The sequence below is a fragment of the Rhinatrema bivittatum genome, chromosome 7 (assembly GCF_901001135.1).
Source record: "Rhinatrema bivittatum chromosome 7, aRhiBiv1.1, whole genome shotgun sequence".
NCBI lineage: Eukaryota > Metazoa > Chordata > Amphibia > Gymnophiona > Rhinatrematidae > Rhinatrema > Rhinatrema bivittatum.
Genome location: NC_042621.1, coordinates 133,375,374 through 133,391,285, shown reverse-complemented (window position 1 = coordinate 133,391,285; position 15,912 = coordinate 133,375,374). Strand labels below are relative to the sequence as shown.

General features: G+C 46.0%; 1 protein-coding gene across 2 annotated transcripts in view; it reads left to right on the top strand.

Moving 5' to 3' along the window:
• HELLS (helicase, lymphoid specific) overlaps positions 1-15,912 on the top strand; it is a 330,133-nt gene that overhangs the window by 259,347 nt on the left and 54,874 nt on the right. For both annotated transcript variants that reach the window (XM_029609169.1, XM_029609168.1), the window contains exons 16-17: positions 1,716-1,799; positions 8,070-8,189. In XM_029609169.1, the coding sequence (XP_029465029.1) occupies positions 1,716-1,799; positions 8,070-8,189 (204 nt within the window). The remainder of the gene's footprint in view (positions 1-1,715; positions 1,800-8,069; positions 8,190-15,912) is intronic.

Here is a 15,912-nt window from a genome sequence, read left to right as displayed (position 1 = left end):
CGTTTTCTTGAAGGGCTTGCTTCACCTCAAGCCTCCACTGCGTCCTCCGGCCCTTTCTTGGGACCTCAACCTGGTTTTGGGTCGGCTCATGAAACCACCATTCGAGCCTCTCCAATCCTGTGAACTACGCTATCTCACATGGAAAGTGATTTTCCTTTTGGCAATCACTTCAGCTCGCAGAGTTAGTGAATTACAGGCCCTAGTTACCTATCCGCCTTACACTAAACTTCTGCAGGACCGGGCGGTACTCCGCACTCTCCCTAAGTTCTTACCTAAGGTAGTATCAGAATTTCATCTCAATCAATCCATTATACTACCTACCTTCTTTCCCAGGCCCCACTCAAACCCAGGAGAGCAGGCTCTGCATACACTTGACTGTAAATGGGCTCTAGCATTCTATCTAGACCGTACAGCTGCCCACAGGAAAAGCACTCAATTGTTTGTCTCTTTCCATTCCCTTAAATTGGGGCAGCCTGTGGGTAAGCAGACTCTCTCCTCCTGGTTAGTGGACTGCATATACTTTTGCTATCAGCAAGCAGGCATTCCACTTCAAGACCGTGTTAAAGCACACTCTGTGAGGGCCATGGCAACTTCAGTAGCACACCTACGCTACTTGCAGGGCTGCCACCTGGAGTTCTCTCCATACTTTTACAGCCCACTATTGTTTGGACAAGGCCGGAAGACAAGATTCCATCTTTGGCCAATCTGTCCTGCGTAACCTATTCACAATTGACGTACCAACACCCTTCCGCCAGCCCGTTAGGGTTCAGGATGCCCATGACCAAATTCCACCCCACTTCTTGTGCCTATTGCACATTTTGGGTACATTTGGTGCATTCTCGGACATCCTCAGCTCGGTACTCACCCATATGTGAGGACTACCATCCTGCTTGTCCTGTGAGAAAGCAAGTGTTGCTTACCTGTAACAGGTGTTCTCACAGGACAGCAGGATGTTAGTCCTCAGGAAACCCTCCCGCCGCCCCATGATGTTGGGTTTGTTACGTTTTCTTCTTTTATTTTTTGGCACTTCCTGTAGCTTTGAACAAGACTGAAGAGGGACCCCTGCTGGCTGCAGGTTTAGTGCCATGCTGGGCATGCCCTGTAGGTGCCAGTCAAAGTTCTAGAAACCTTGACAAAAGTGTTCCGTGATTGGGCTCCATCCTGTGATGTCACCCAAATGTGAGGACTAACATCCTACTGTCCTGTGAGAACACCTGTTACAGGTAAGCAACACTTGCTTTCTGCAAGTTTCATAAGATCAAAGTAGATGCCATAAAAACATTCATAAATTGATACTAACAAAATTAATAATAGAAACAAAAAAAGACAAGTGAATAAACATAATTAAACCATAAACACAACAATATAAATCAAGCATAAAAGACAGTATGATAAATATATAAGGAAAATGTTGAAGTTGTTCTCTCCTAGTCAGAACTAAAATGAAGGGAGCTGTTATGCTGCTGCAGCATAGAATCTACTGTACATGGTCAGTAAAAGGCTTTTGTTTTTTCCTGAAGGTTGTAAAAGATTCTGTCTGTTCAGTATTGAGCATGGTCACATGACCCCTTTGACTAGTGAGCTCTCTCGTCCGAGAACATTACTTACAAATAAACAATATTGCTTTATAAATACCTCCACCCAAATCATTCAGTAATAATAATTTTACCCTCACAAGCTCTTCTTTGATTGATTTGCCATTTTTATTTTCTTAGATTGATGAAGAATTAGTGAAGAGTTCAGGCAAATTGATAGTGCTAGACCGGATGCTTCCAGAGCTGAAAAAGAGAGGACACAAGGTATTTATTTATTACATTTTTTAAGGTTCTTATCAGTATTTCTAGGTGACTTCCAGTTACTACATTCATAAATTCAAAGAACATGAACTTATAAATAATGAAACATTTGATAAAAACAAAACAAATCAAGACAAGAGGGAGGAGGAATAGCCTAGTTAGAGCAGTGGGCTATGAACCAGAAAACCAGAGTTCGAGTCCTGCTGTCACTCCTTGTGACCTTGGGCAAGTCACTTTACCCTCCATTGCCTCAAGTACAAAACTTAGATTGTAAGCCCTCTGGGGATAGGGAAATACCCTACAGTACCTGAATGTAAACCGATGTGATATCTCAGATCGATTGTCGGTATATAAAAAAATAATAAAAATAAAATAACATAAAAACAGTGATAAGAGTCAACAGATGTTCAAATCTCCAAAACAACCTTCCATGCTATAATATGAATTCAGCTGAAACGGGTCTGCAAAAATGATCATAAAAATAATACCTGCTGGTGCACATTTAAAATGCCATTGCCAACACAGCGCACTCTAGCAGCAATTAGTGAAAATGCATAAAAAGTTTGCCAGATAAATTAAAAAAAATACAGTGTAAAAGATAAAAATTGGTGCCTGCATTATGGGTAAAAACTCAGATGCCTATAAAATAATTAAAATTCTCTGTACATACCCAGATCAGTCCAGACTCCTGGGTTTTGCCTCCCCTCCAGCAGATGGAGTCAGAGAAAGCTTTAGTGACACTTAAGACAAGGTGCCTCCTGCAGCCCCTCAATATTTCTCTGACTCCAGCAGATGGTGGAGATGCAAAGCCTGCAGTCTGACAAAAAAAAACAAACAAACCAGAAAGGGCACTTAGGCTTATGTCTACGCCTCCCAGAAGGTTGTTAGATCCTGGTGGGGGTCATCCCTTCTGGTATGTGAGGTTTGAGAGCAGAGGGCCGGGGACCCTGTGTTGCTTGGATCCCTTGCTGGACAGGGCTGATACCCAGAGGTTCTGGATCACTCGCCCTGTGGGATCTTCACAGCCTGTCACCTCTTCAGGAGCCTGCCACTGCTTTTTTAAGGAAAATGCCCCCTTTTTTCCTTTTGTTTTATTGCTTGTTAAAGTTTGAAAAAAAAATACAGCATCTACAGTGAGAGGTTTGTTTCTTTCCTCTGGGGGCAGTGCATTTTTGCCTTTCTTCAGTCCCGTCGTCTGGCAGCCAGCGTCAGAGCTTTTATTTTCTTGTCTCCCCTGCCTCATTTGGCCCCTCTCCCATGCGGCGCTAGACCAGAGGGGTCCTGGGGTCTCGCTAGTGGATGCTGCGTGAAGTGGGCTGTTCTTCTTGCGGGGAAGCGCGGTCGTGTCTTTCTCGCACCAGCCTTTGCTCCCGATGCCTCCCCGGGGGGAGGGGCTGTCAGGGAGCTCCGCGGCGACACGAGCAGTGTCTCCCGTGTCTTGGGGCAGTGCAGATCTCTCTTCGGAGCCCCAGGCCTCCGGGGGAGGTTGTCGGCGTGCTGGGGCCCTCCTGGCAACGAGGAGGACCCCCTGGGATCCTTCAGATTAGTTGTCTTCATTTTCTTCTGAGTTTGTGCTCCTGCTCCATAAGGCCTCTAAGGCCAGGAAGGCTGCAGGTCGGGGTTCATCCAAGGAGGCCCCGGGGCGGTCCGCCTAAAAGTCCAGGACCTCCACAGCTGCAGGGGGCGTCTAGGGTCCAGCGGCTCCTGAGGGCTGCAGTGCCCGCAGTTGCCACAGATTCTTCCTCGTCCGCCTCTGATACCGAAGGGGCCCAGGGAGCAGATTCCCAGGAGTCTAGGTCTGGGGTCAGTCCGCTGGATATGGATTTTGCAGGGTGCGTCCCTCAAAGGTGATGACCCTAAGGTGGTTCATTTATTCCATAAGGAGGAGCTGAGCCCACTTATTCCAGCGGTGTTGCAGGAGTTGGGCTTTGAAGTCCCGCCACAGGATTCCAATCTGGGGGTGGTGGACCTGGTCATGATTGGCCTCTGTCATGATTGGCCTCCATGGTCCCGCAAACTCCTTCCTGTTCCATAGTTCAGTTAGTGCTCTTCTGTTCCAGGAGTGGGATACTCCGGACACCGGTTTGAAGGGCAGCAAGGGCGATGGACAGATTGTATCCATTACTCAAGGAGGCGCTCGACCTGCTCAAGGTTCCCAAGGTGAATGCTGCAGTTTCTGCAGTCACCAAGAAAAGACCCCCATTCTGGTCACTGAAGCAGCGGCTTAAAAGGATCTTCAGGATGAAAAAAAAAAATGGAGGCGCACCTCAAGAAGATCTTTGAGGTTTCCACACTTGGCGCTCGGGCCGCCATTTGTGGCAGTTTCATTCTGCGAGCTGGTCTTCGCTGGGTTCAGCAGCTGCAAGGCGATAAGTCTTTTTCTGAGGTTGAGGCCCTCCAGGCAGAAAGGCTGGAGGCCGTCGTGGTGTACAGTGCTGATGCCTTATATGACCTCCTCGAGACCTCTTCCCGGATTATGATGGCAGTTTCGGCCCAGCGCCACCTCTGGTTGAGAAATTGGTCGGCTGATGTTTCCTCCAAGGCGCAGTTGGGATCTTTGCCTTTTAAGGGAAAGTTACTCTTTGGCAAGGATCTTGAGGAAATGATCAAGTCTCTGGGAGAGAATAAGGCCATAAGTTGCCTGAGGATAGGCAGAGAGGCAAGAATTTCCCATCTTCATGTTCCCACTTCAAGGGGAATCGAAGATTTCGAGGGCCCAGATCCTCTGGTCCAGCTCCGAGAAGTCTCTGCTCGACAACCATCTTGGTCTTGGTCCTTTCGAGGTCATCGACCTGGCAGGGACTGATCCTCCCAGGGAGTCAGTGGCGCCAAGTCCTCTCAATGAGGCGAGGATGGTCCACTCTTTGGTTCCGCAGATAGGAGGAAGCCTATCTCTTTTACGAGGCGTGGGCCAACATCACGTCGGTCTGGAGGGTCTTAATTAAGATAAGGCATGGTTATGCTTTAGAGACCGATTTCTTGTGTCTCCCTGCTCGTATCGAAGCAAGGAACTGGCAGTGAGGACCACTGTCAGCCATCTGCGTCAGTTGGAAGCCATTGTCCCCATCCCTCCAGATGTATGGGGAGCCGGATGCTACTCCATTTACTTCATCATTCCAAAGAAGGAAGGCACGGTCCACCCAATCCTGGACTTAAAGAAAGTGAGCGTGGTGCTGATGGTTCCGCGGTTCTGAATGGAGATGCTGCGCTCTGTGACTGCGGCAGCCCACAAAGGGGAGTTTCTGGTCTCTGTATTTGACCGAGGCTTTTCTGCACATCCGTATTCGATCGGATCACCAATGATAACTCAGGTTCGTGAATTTGGGCAATCACTTTCAGTTCTGCGCTCTCCCGTTCAGTCTAGCTATGGCACCAAGGCTCTACGAAGGGAGGGTATTCTAGTTCATTCCTATCTAGACGACTGGTTGATTCGAGTGAAGTCTGAATCCCTGTGCTGGACAGCGGTGGATTTGGTCCTCTGTTGTCTCCGATCCCTAGGGTGGATCGTCAATTTAGCCAAGAGTCTTCTGTTTTGTTTTGTTTTTGACACGAGGACAGGGAGAGTCTTCCTTACCAAGCAGCACATTGCCAAGCTTCAGGCTCAGGTTCAGGTTCAGGAGTTGTTAGCCAAGCGGGTTCCTAGAGTCTGGGATTATTTACAAGTGCTCAGGTCTAGGGCTTCTACCTTGGAGTTGGTACCCTGGGCTTTTGCTCCCATGAGGCCTCTGCAATCAGCCTTACTCTCTCGTTGGGACCCAATGTCAGAGAGTTATCAGCTACCTCTCCCACTCCCAGAGCCTCCCAGTCTCATGGTGGCTCTGCTGGGACAAGTTGAGTTGTGGCGTGGACATCGATGTTCCAATCTGGACGGTCGTTACGATTGATGCCAGACTTTTCGGCTGGGGCGCGGTATGTCAGCATCAGTTGGTGCAAGGCTGTTGGCTCCCGGAGGAAGCTTCCTGGTCCATCAATCAGCTAGAGACCAGGGCGGTACGTCTGCCCCTGCTAGTGTTTCTCCCCTTGGTGAGGGGCCAGTCGGTGAGGATCTTGTTGGACAGTGTGACAGCGGTGGCCTATATCAACCGCCAGGGAGGCACCAGGAGTCATTCCGTGGCTCAGAAGGCTCGACTTCTGGTGGAATGGTCAGAGCAGCATCTGGCAGCCTCACACATAGCGGGCTTGGACAATGTGCAAGCGGATTTTCTAAGTAGCCAGCAGCGGATCCCGGGGATTGGGAGCTGTCCGAGGAGGCGATGTCCCTTGTTTGTCATCGGTGGAGAACCCCGTGCATGGACTTAATGGCGACCTTCCGAAATGCCAAGGCTCAACGTTTCTTTCAGTCGGCGGAAAGAAAGAGAAGCAGAGGGAGTAGACGCCTTGGCCGACTGATGTCCTGCTGTATGTGTTTCCTCCCTGGATTCTGGTGGGCAGAATTCTCCAGAGAATAGAGGTTCATCCAGGACCGGTGATTCTGGTGGCGCTGGAGTGGCAGTGGTGTCCATGATTTGCAGACTTCATCAACCTCACCTATCTACCGAACCTACTGCGTCAGGGAGCAGTTTGTTTCAATCAGGCAGATCAATTCTGTCTAGCTGCTTGGCTTTTGAAAGGTGGTGTCTGAAGGGAAAAGGTTATTCAGATGCAGTCATTGCTATGCTCTTGCAATCTAGGAAGTCTTCCACCTCTCTATTCTACGTGTTGGTGTGGAGCCTTTTTGATTCCTGGTGTTCCAGCTGGAAGGTGGACCCCAGAAGAGCGTCTATGCGCCACATTTTGGCCTTTCTTCAGGATGGTTTGGCAAAAGGGCTGTCCTTCAATTCAAGTGGCAGCGCTAGGTTGCTTCTGAGGCAAGGTTCGTAGCGCATCGCTTTCGGTACATCTGGACATTGTCCGTTTTCTTCGAGGCACTTTTGCCCTCCCGTTTGACAGCCGTGCCTGTCTTGGATCCTTAATGTGGTCTTGCGGAGCCTCTGCGACATGTGACTATAAAGGATCTCACTTTGAAAGTGGGCTTTTTGGTGGCTCTGTTTGTCGCGCAGAAGGTTCCATGCTTCAAGCTCTTTCCTGCAGGGAGCCCTTTTTGAGAATCTCGGACGAGAGGATTTCCTTACGGGACTATGCCTTCTTTCTTGCCCAAGGTGGTGTCCTTTCACATTAATCACTTGGTGGGGCTTCTGTCCTTCTCAAACTTAGATCCGGTAGCAGTGCATACTAAAGATTTGCATTGCCTAGACCTCAAAAGAGCCTTGCTGAGATACTTGGAGGTCACGAATAATTTCTGCATGTCAGATCACCTTTTTGTGTTGTGGAACGGTCCCATGAAAGGGCATAAGACGTCAAAAGCGACTATTGTGAAGTGGTTGAAAGAGGCAATTAATTCTGCATATATTTGTCAGGGTTGCCAGATTCCAGAAGGTCTCCGGGCGCATTCTACTCGCTCTCAGGCAGCCTCTTGGGCAGAGTGTCTGTTAGTTTCTCCTCAGGAGATCTGTAGGGCAGCTACGTGGAAGTCATTGCACATCTTTGCCAGACATTATCGCTTAGATGTCTAGTCCCCAGGGACTGGAAACTTTGGCATGAGTGTGCTGAGAGCGGGACTCTGTCCCACCCTACTTAGGGAAGCTTTGGTACATCCCAGGAGTCTGGACTGATCTGGGTATGTACAGGGAAAGGAAAATTGGTTCTTACCTGCTAATTTTCATTCCTGTAGTATCACAGATCAGTCCAGAGTCCCGCCCTTGATTAGCAAAGGGTATAGGGATAGTCCGTTCGATCTGTCTGTTTATGTTGTATGGTCTATGAAGAAGCATAGGGTTTGTTGATCCCACACAGGTTTTTGGTGTGAGGGAGTTTTGTTGCCTGTTTTATGGATATTCTCTTTCCCCCTGTTCATTTAGTGGAGTAGGCATGGTTACTTGACTCTTCTTTATATTTCTGGCTTGGGTACAGATTAATACTGAGGGTCTGCAGGAGGCACCTTGTCTTAAGTGTCAGTAAAACTTTCTCTGACTCCATCTGCTGGAGGGGAGGCAAAACCCAGGAGCCTGGACTGATCTGTGGTACTACAGGAACGAAAATTAGCAGGTAAGAACCAATTTTCCTTTAGTTAAAAGCTTGTTGAAAAAGAAAGCCAAAGGTAGTTTTGTTAATTTATTGTAGAGTGTGATGTAATGTAAACAGTATTTTCTTTATTCGAAAGTTCATGTAGTTAGTATAAAATTTCTGTTTCTTTAGGCCATGAAGATCGATGTATTGTTTTCTTATGGTTTGCAGGTGCTGATATTTTCACAAATGACAAGAATGTTGGATATTTTATTGGATTATTGCTATCTGAGGGAATATAACTTCAGCCGATTGGATGGATCAATGTCCTATACAGAAAGAGAGGAAAATGTAAGTATGTATATACACACACACTAATACAAATACAATTCTAATACAAATCAGGAATAAATTATTGAGCGTTATCATGATTCAAGAGAGGTCCAGTAGAGTTCCCAAATGACATTATAATCGGGTTTTAAACTTTAAGGAATATGAGAGTTCTGAAGATGCAGCTTTTTTCTTTATTTAACAGCATTTATATGTTTCTTTTCAATGTATATCAAAGTGGCTTTCCAGTTATTGGATTGAAGCTTGGATTTCCAGAAGTAAGCTAGTGTATGCCTGGCAATCTGTATCAGTTAGCTATTTTTTCTTTTTTTTTTCAGCGACCCATCCATTCACAGTAGCCCAACAGTGCAGTAGTGACGGACATAACAGAAATAACATTAAAAAATCTGATATTTTCAATTGAATATATGTTAAAGCAACTGGACAAGATTATACATATGTAGACAAATACTTGCTATACCACAGCCTCTCTAGCACTTGGTGTCTGCACTGAGTTTGAACTTTGGGAAAAATTTGTACTAGCTATAAGTCGAGTCTAATACCCAGATCAGTCCAGACTCCTGGGATGTACCAAAGCTTCCCTAAGTAGGGTGGGACAGAGTCCCGCTCTCAGCACACTCATGCCAAAGTTTCCAGTCCCTGGGGACTAGACATCTAAGCGATAATGTCTGGCAAAGATGTGCAATGACTTCCACAGATCTACATTAGTGGATATTTTATACACACTAGATTAGATAGTTGATTATTCACATGAGAGATGTGAAGGCCTTTATCTTCATTACGGGCCTCCAGAATATGCACCCAGAATCCAAATTGTTCAGAGGGGGAACCATGACCAAGATGTGATGTTCTAGAGCTGAAATAATGGATGATATAATACCTGTATTATCCTATTTATTTTAAATGTGGATTAGCCTAGTTAGATATGCTTCTCCAAGGGATATTTATTTATTTTTATTTTTATTTTAGCATTTTTTATATACCGAGGTATAGCAGAGTTGCCTTCACTCCGGTTTACATACAGAAACAACATGTTACATAGAACGATGTATGAAGATTACAATTTAAAATTAACGATAGTAAATACAACAGGAGAATGTATAACAAGATAACACAGGATAGAACCCTGATATTGTATCTGTGAATAAATGGCAAGTATATTTCTGGGAATTTTGAACTTTTGTATAAGGTAGTAGAAGGGCTTGATCTTAGTCTTCCATTATGCGCCAAACATATTTAAGTCCCTTTTATTATTTTATTTTTAAAACATTTTAAACCACCTCCTCAGTCAACAAATGATCGCTCAAAGTGGTATACAAAATAAAAGCCTCCAAGCAAACAATACAAATTAATAGCAACAAACTGAATAAGAGACAATTGATAGAACAGCCTCAGTGAACTGCAGAATTGGTATACTCAGTATTCCAGCAGCACTCTTTCCCCATACCAACCCAGCTTCACCTATCAGTGTGTGTCTGTCTCCCCCCTAGTCTGTCCCCGCTAGTCTTCTCCAGTCTCACCACTCTCTCCCCACCTTAGCCCAACCACTCACCCCTTCTCCAGCTCTACCAGTATCAGCCCATCCCCACTACTTTCTCTCCGCAACCTTTCTCGACTATGCTCATTTCCTTCACCCCATCCTCACCAATCTTTCATCCCCCCTCAGCCTATCCCACCGTTCTTTCTTTGTTCCCCTCTCTCCTCACCATATTGCTGCAGCATTGCTGTCCGTGGCGCTTGCGGGATTCCTATGGTCCCGCTGCCACCACCATTCTTACTCTTGGCCCTTGCGGGCCACCAGAGATTCCATCTCTACTGCCACTCTGCTTCCAGCCCACATGGATCACATCTTCAAGAAGAGACTTGCTCCCTTTCCTACAGAGCCCCTGTGATGGCCTCAAGATTGCAAGCCATTGTTGTAGGTAAAACATAACTTACAGCCTTGATTTCCATAAGTTACTGGAACAAATATAATTAATTTTCGTAGCAAGTTACTGAAATAGACAGTTCATCAGTATTTTATAGGCTGCATAGAACAGGGATTCTTATATGCATCTATACAGTATTGCAGAAAGCAAAGAATTTTAAATTTTTCAAAGGCTTTCACATTGTCAATTACTTTTTATATATCACTGGCAAGACCTGAACCCCTCTCCAGGTTACATAGGCTCCTCTGACAGGAGGGTAAATTCAGTCGTAATTCTGCTACATATTTGAATGCATGTACATGTATTACATTAGTTTATATACTTTTTTTTAGCATATATATAACTTATTAAACATTAAGTCATACTCTATCAAGAGTAACCTTGAAGGATAAAGTACAGTATAACTCAAGAAGATCTTTTCACATTAAATCAAAATTAGAAATTATGTCAGTAAATTCTTCTAAGCCCACATTGCACAGAGACCTCCAATTAAGAAATAGGGCTGATATTACACTGTTGGATACAAAAATAAGAAATTATTAGCTCAAGGCAAAGGATTTGTTTCGTTTTTGGCCCGTCGCGGGAAATATCGTATTAGTATTAGTGTACGCTAACTTGAAACCGAAAAATTTGTTTGGGTTTTGGGGTCCCCGAACCAGGACAAATTAGGCAATTTTGATGAAATTTCCTAATTCGTCTTGAACAAATGCACATCCCTAGTATTCAGTATGGCAATGAATATAGAAGTTATCTGGATAAAATTACCTGGATAAAAATGCCGCTGAATATGTTCGGCTAAAGTTACCTAGCTAAATTTATCCATGTAGCTTGCTGAATATTAAAAAAAAAAAAAAGCAGCAACAACAACAAAAAAACCCCCCTTATGACTGAGCAGTGGCCAATTTCACCCATCTCCCTCCCCCAATATGATTACAGAATGCAAAAATGTTGTTTGGCTAAATGGATCCCACCCCAATATGTGCAAAACTTGTAGTATACCCAGGGCTTTTTTTCAGGGAGTACTTTCCAGTACTAAGTACCAGCACCTTTTTCCTCCACCTGCTTGATTGGTACTGTGATCCCACAAAAAATACATCCTGTATGTGAGTACCAGAACCCATTTTTTCTAGAAAGAAAGCACTATGTCAAATCTTCCTCACCTCCCCCTCTCCCAATGTAATTTAAAATTGTCCCATGGTGAGTAACACTGGTCTTCCCAACTACCACCACTCCACAAACAACCTTAATTAAAAAAATAAAATGTCCAAAATTACCAATACCAAACGCACAAAACTGTCCTGAAAACCGAGTGGGAGTAGGAGAGGCTTTTCCTTTCTCCCACTCTGCTGAATATTAAGTGCCAAGAGTTCAGGCTACCAACACTTAGTATTAGTTTATTCACTGCAGTTGGGCAAAGATTGGTCCCTCACTGAGGGTCGGGGCATGAGGGAAGACGACAAAGCTGGATAAGTGGAGAACCCGGCTTAGGTTTATCCAGCTAGCATTGAATATCTGACAATTAATGGCAGCTGGTATTTATTTACTGCACTCGGGCAATGATTGGTCCCTTCACTGACAGTAAAAAGGTCGAATATTACCTAAGTGCAGTAAGTAAATTACTAACTGGCAGTAACTCAGATATTAAGCGCCAGCTAGATAAATTTAAGCTATGTCCCCATGGCACTGCTTATCCAACTGAAGTTTAACTGAACAATGACTTTCCTGATTAAAATTTAACAACGTGGCAGGGCAGGAAAATCAAACCTTGAAGAGTTTGTCTACGTAATGTTCCATCCAGCTGCAGGAAGGGCCTGTGACCGGCCACACCTATCCCTGACCCCGCTGGGATTCCCACTGTGATTCCACTATCTTCTGCCTTGCCGCTCTCGCTGCGCCTCCCCCTTAGGCGTACGCTTCTGACACATGTCAAGCCCCTGCAGCGGGAAAACCCTTTGTAGTGCTCCCGGATGACATCAGCACTGCTGGGCATTTAAACCGAGCTGCATTCTAACTCAACGCCTTAGCAACAGGTCCCTCTGCCTTGCAGTGCTTGTTGCTATTGAATCCTGTGCTTTGCCTCCTTGTCTTCTCGTTGTTCCCTTGCTCCTTGCCTTGCCTGTCCACCATGCCAGAGTCTTGTCCTGTTTGTCTCTGCCTGCCGCCTAGTACTGACCTCTGCTATGGACCCGGACTACTCAGGATGCTGGGCTTGATGGACCCTTGGTCTGACCCAGCATGACAATTTCTTATGTTCTTGCCTGCCAGCTGGACCTGACCTCTGCAACGGACACCAGTTTCTCCTTGAACTCTGCCTGCCCTACCTTGGCTTGTACCAGGATCCTGTCTCTTCGCTGCCAGCCCTGACCACTGCCTGCATCTGGACTGCTAACTGCTCCTTATGGGACACTCGCCTAAGCCCTGCTGGTCCCTGGAACCTAAAGGTTCAATTGCGTGGAGCAGCTCCAGTCCCAGTTGGGGCATGTCTACCAGTTGTCAGCATAGGGCCTAGTAGGTTCACTTACTAGGCTGTTTCAACCACACCACAGCCCTAGGGTTTGCATCCGTGATAGTCCAAAGTTACCTGGACAAACCCTTTTTGAATATCGACCTCAAGACGACAAAATTAAATTGATGACTAAAGCCAGTATGAATATCTGAGGCTGCCAAATCAGTTCCTGGTTATAGCTATTAATTAACTCATGGAACAACAATGGGCCCAACAGTCATGTTTATTTGAGACTATTTGTAGAAATTATTCAAGAAGCCCCTTATATGTTTTAGATAATAAAAATAGAGGTTGATATTCAGTGGGCCAGTGAGCAGGAAAGTTACTTGGATGACTGTATCTGGAGAAATCTGCTGCTGAATATACCCATCTGAAGTTACCTGGGTAAGATTAAGACAGTTTGGGGGTTGTTTTTTTTTTTTTTCTGATTAGCTGGTGCTGACTATCAGAGCTAAGCCAGATAAATGTTTAGGAATTCCCCAGAGAGGCCTCTTTATATCCAGCTTAATTTTAGCTGGGTTATGACTTACCTGGATACAATTTCACTAGAAAGGGAGTGGGAAATTCAAAACTTGGAAGTTGTTTGGTTAATTTAATTTAGCTGGACAACCCTTTTGCATATCGACCTTATTTTTATATTTAATCAGATATTTACACAAGAATTGAAGAGAAAGCTCTGCCCCAAGGGTTAAAACATCTTGGTACATAAACAGAATTGCTTCCTCTTATTTTGCGCAGTAGGGTTTGTCAGGAATCACCATGCCTTTTGACCCATAAACAAGTTATCCCACATTCTAAAAACAGCATCGTAAGCATCCATTCTCTAATTCTATGTACTTAATGAATCGCTATTTCTTACTAGGGCAAATCATAGCAGTGTACAATAAAATATTACAATGTGCATGAACTAAATGAAATCAGAAAAATACAATGAAACTGGTTGAGTACAAAATAAAATAAGCTTAAATAGATAAAAGGGTAAAAAAAAGCAATCATACAAAAAAGTCAATAATTGTATCTGGCTCCAAAACATTTGTAACCAGATGGGAGGATCATGTCCCTGTATGTACCTGGATCAGTCCAGACTGCTGGGTTTTGCGCCCCCCCCCCCCCCCCTTCCTAGCAGATAGAGACAGAGATGTTTTAAAAACAAAGCTCCGCCTTATATAGGAGAGTGCCACCTACAGTCCACCAGTATTTCTCTGTCTCTAGCAGATGGTGGAGGTGCAAAACCTACAGTCTGGTCAGAGTCTTTATTTTGGGTTAGATTAGTTTAGTTAGTAAGAGTTCTCTATGTACTTTTCTAGTTTAAGAGTTTGTCTCTTTAAAATTACTTAAAAAAAAAAAAAAGAATTTTCTGTGGTCCGCCTCCCAGAGGGTTGTTAGGCTCTGAGAGGGCCGTCCCCTGCTGGTCAGACAGCTGCCGACGGGGATTGAGGACCTTAACTATTAATTGAAGCAGCGTGGGTGTGATACCGGGGAGCCCGGCTCACTCCACCCTAAACATCAGCACCCTGGACCATGGTAGGCTATTTTCGCAAAAAAAAAAAAAAAAAGGTTTTGAGGTAATTTTTCTTTGCTTCCGTTTTTGTTCGGGGGTGCTCTCCCTCCCTTGCTCTAATCGCACGGGGGGGGGGGGGGGGTGTTTCGCCGTGTTGTCGGCCTCGAGGGGGGGGGGGTAAGTTTTAACTTTTTCAGCTGTTTTTTTTCCTCCTCCCTGACTTCCCCGATGCTGCGGTTGGCCGGTTGTCGTGCGCATGCGGCTCAGCCCGCGCGCAGCTCTCCCGTCAGAACTTGTGTTCTCAATGTTTACCGGGGGGAGAATGGTCCTCCGGTGCAGGGACGGCCAAAAATATTAATAAAAGCAGGCTACCGCGTGTTCCCTTGCAGCAGCAGGAGATGCTCAGTCAGCACAGGATCCTTTCCCCTTAAGCGTGGGAACAGAGGCCATTTTGCACTCGTTCCGCTCTGGTACTATGACTACCCTGGGCAAGGGGTCCTTTCCTCCTCAATTCTCCTCAGCCGTGGCCTCCTGAAAACAGAATCGCAGCAGCCTGTCTCCCCTGGCCCGGAGGTCAGTCCTGAGGGGTACTTCTGACACTTCCTCTGAGTCCGCCTTCATTGTTTTCTTACATAAAGCCTTCAAGGCAAGGAAGGCACACAAGCTGATTGCAGGGGGAAAGTTCGATCCCCATAAGGCCTGGGCATCTAAGTGCGTCAAGGCTGATAAGGGGACGGGGCCTATCAAGTCTAAGCGCCCCCTCCGCACTGGGGGTCCGCAGGGGGATACAGACTCTTCTGAACTGGATTCAGATCTTGGGGACCCGGATTGTCAACCCCAGATTCTGCAGGGGGCGGATGACCTGGAGCCAGATCCACTGCTGGTGGAGAGAGGCTCTTAGGCGGTGGAGGGCGATGACCCTCAGGTGGTTCATCTTTTTCGTAAAGATGAGTTGGCACCTCTTATTCCAGCTGTACTCTCTGAGCTGGGCATTGACAGCCCTCCCGAGGAATCCAAACTCGGGAAGATGGACCCTGTTTTGTTGGGCCTGAGAGGTCCTGCTACTGCCTTTCCTTTTCATTTTTCGGCAACGGACTTGTTTCAAGAATGGGATACCCTGGATCTCGAATTAAGTCAGTAAAGCCATGGATAAGCTTTATCCTCTGCCAGAGGATGCCTTGGAGATGCAGGTAGCAAAAGTGGATTCAGTGGTGTCCGCTGTCACTAAGAAAACCACGATTCCCGTCACAGGAACGACAGCACTCAAGGATCTGCAGGACAGGAAGTTAGAGGTGCAGCTCAAACGGATTTTCTATGTCTCAGCCATGGGAGTCCGGGCGGCTATTTGTAGTAATTTTGCTATGCTAGCCGGGCTTCGCTGGGTGCAACAATTGCAGGCCAATGTAGACTTCTCGGCCGAGGAAGCGGCTCAGGCGAACCGTTTGGAATCCTTGGTGGCTTACTGTGCTGATGCCTTCCATGACCTCCTCCGGACATCCGCCAGGTCCATGGTGTCGGCGGTCGCTGTTCCCTGCTCTTGTGATTGCGCAGCTGGTCGGTGGACGTGTCTTCTAAGGCTCAACTGGGATCCTTGCTCTTTAAGTTACTTTTTGGTAAGATCTTGGACAACATGATTCAGTCTCGGAGAGAATAAGGTGCATTGGTTGCTGGAAGACAGACCTCTCTCACGTGGTTCCTTTTCTTCTTGAGCCAGATTCAGAAGGAATCGGAGGTATCGCCCACCTAAGTCGCCCGCTTCGTCCTTTCGTTCGGCTCCGGCTAAGCAAC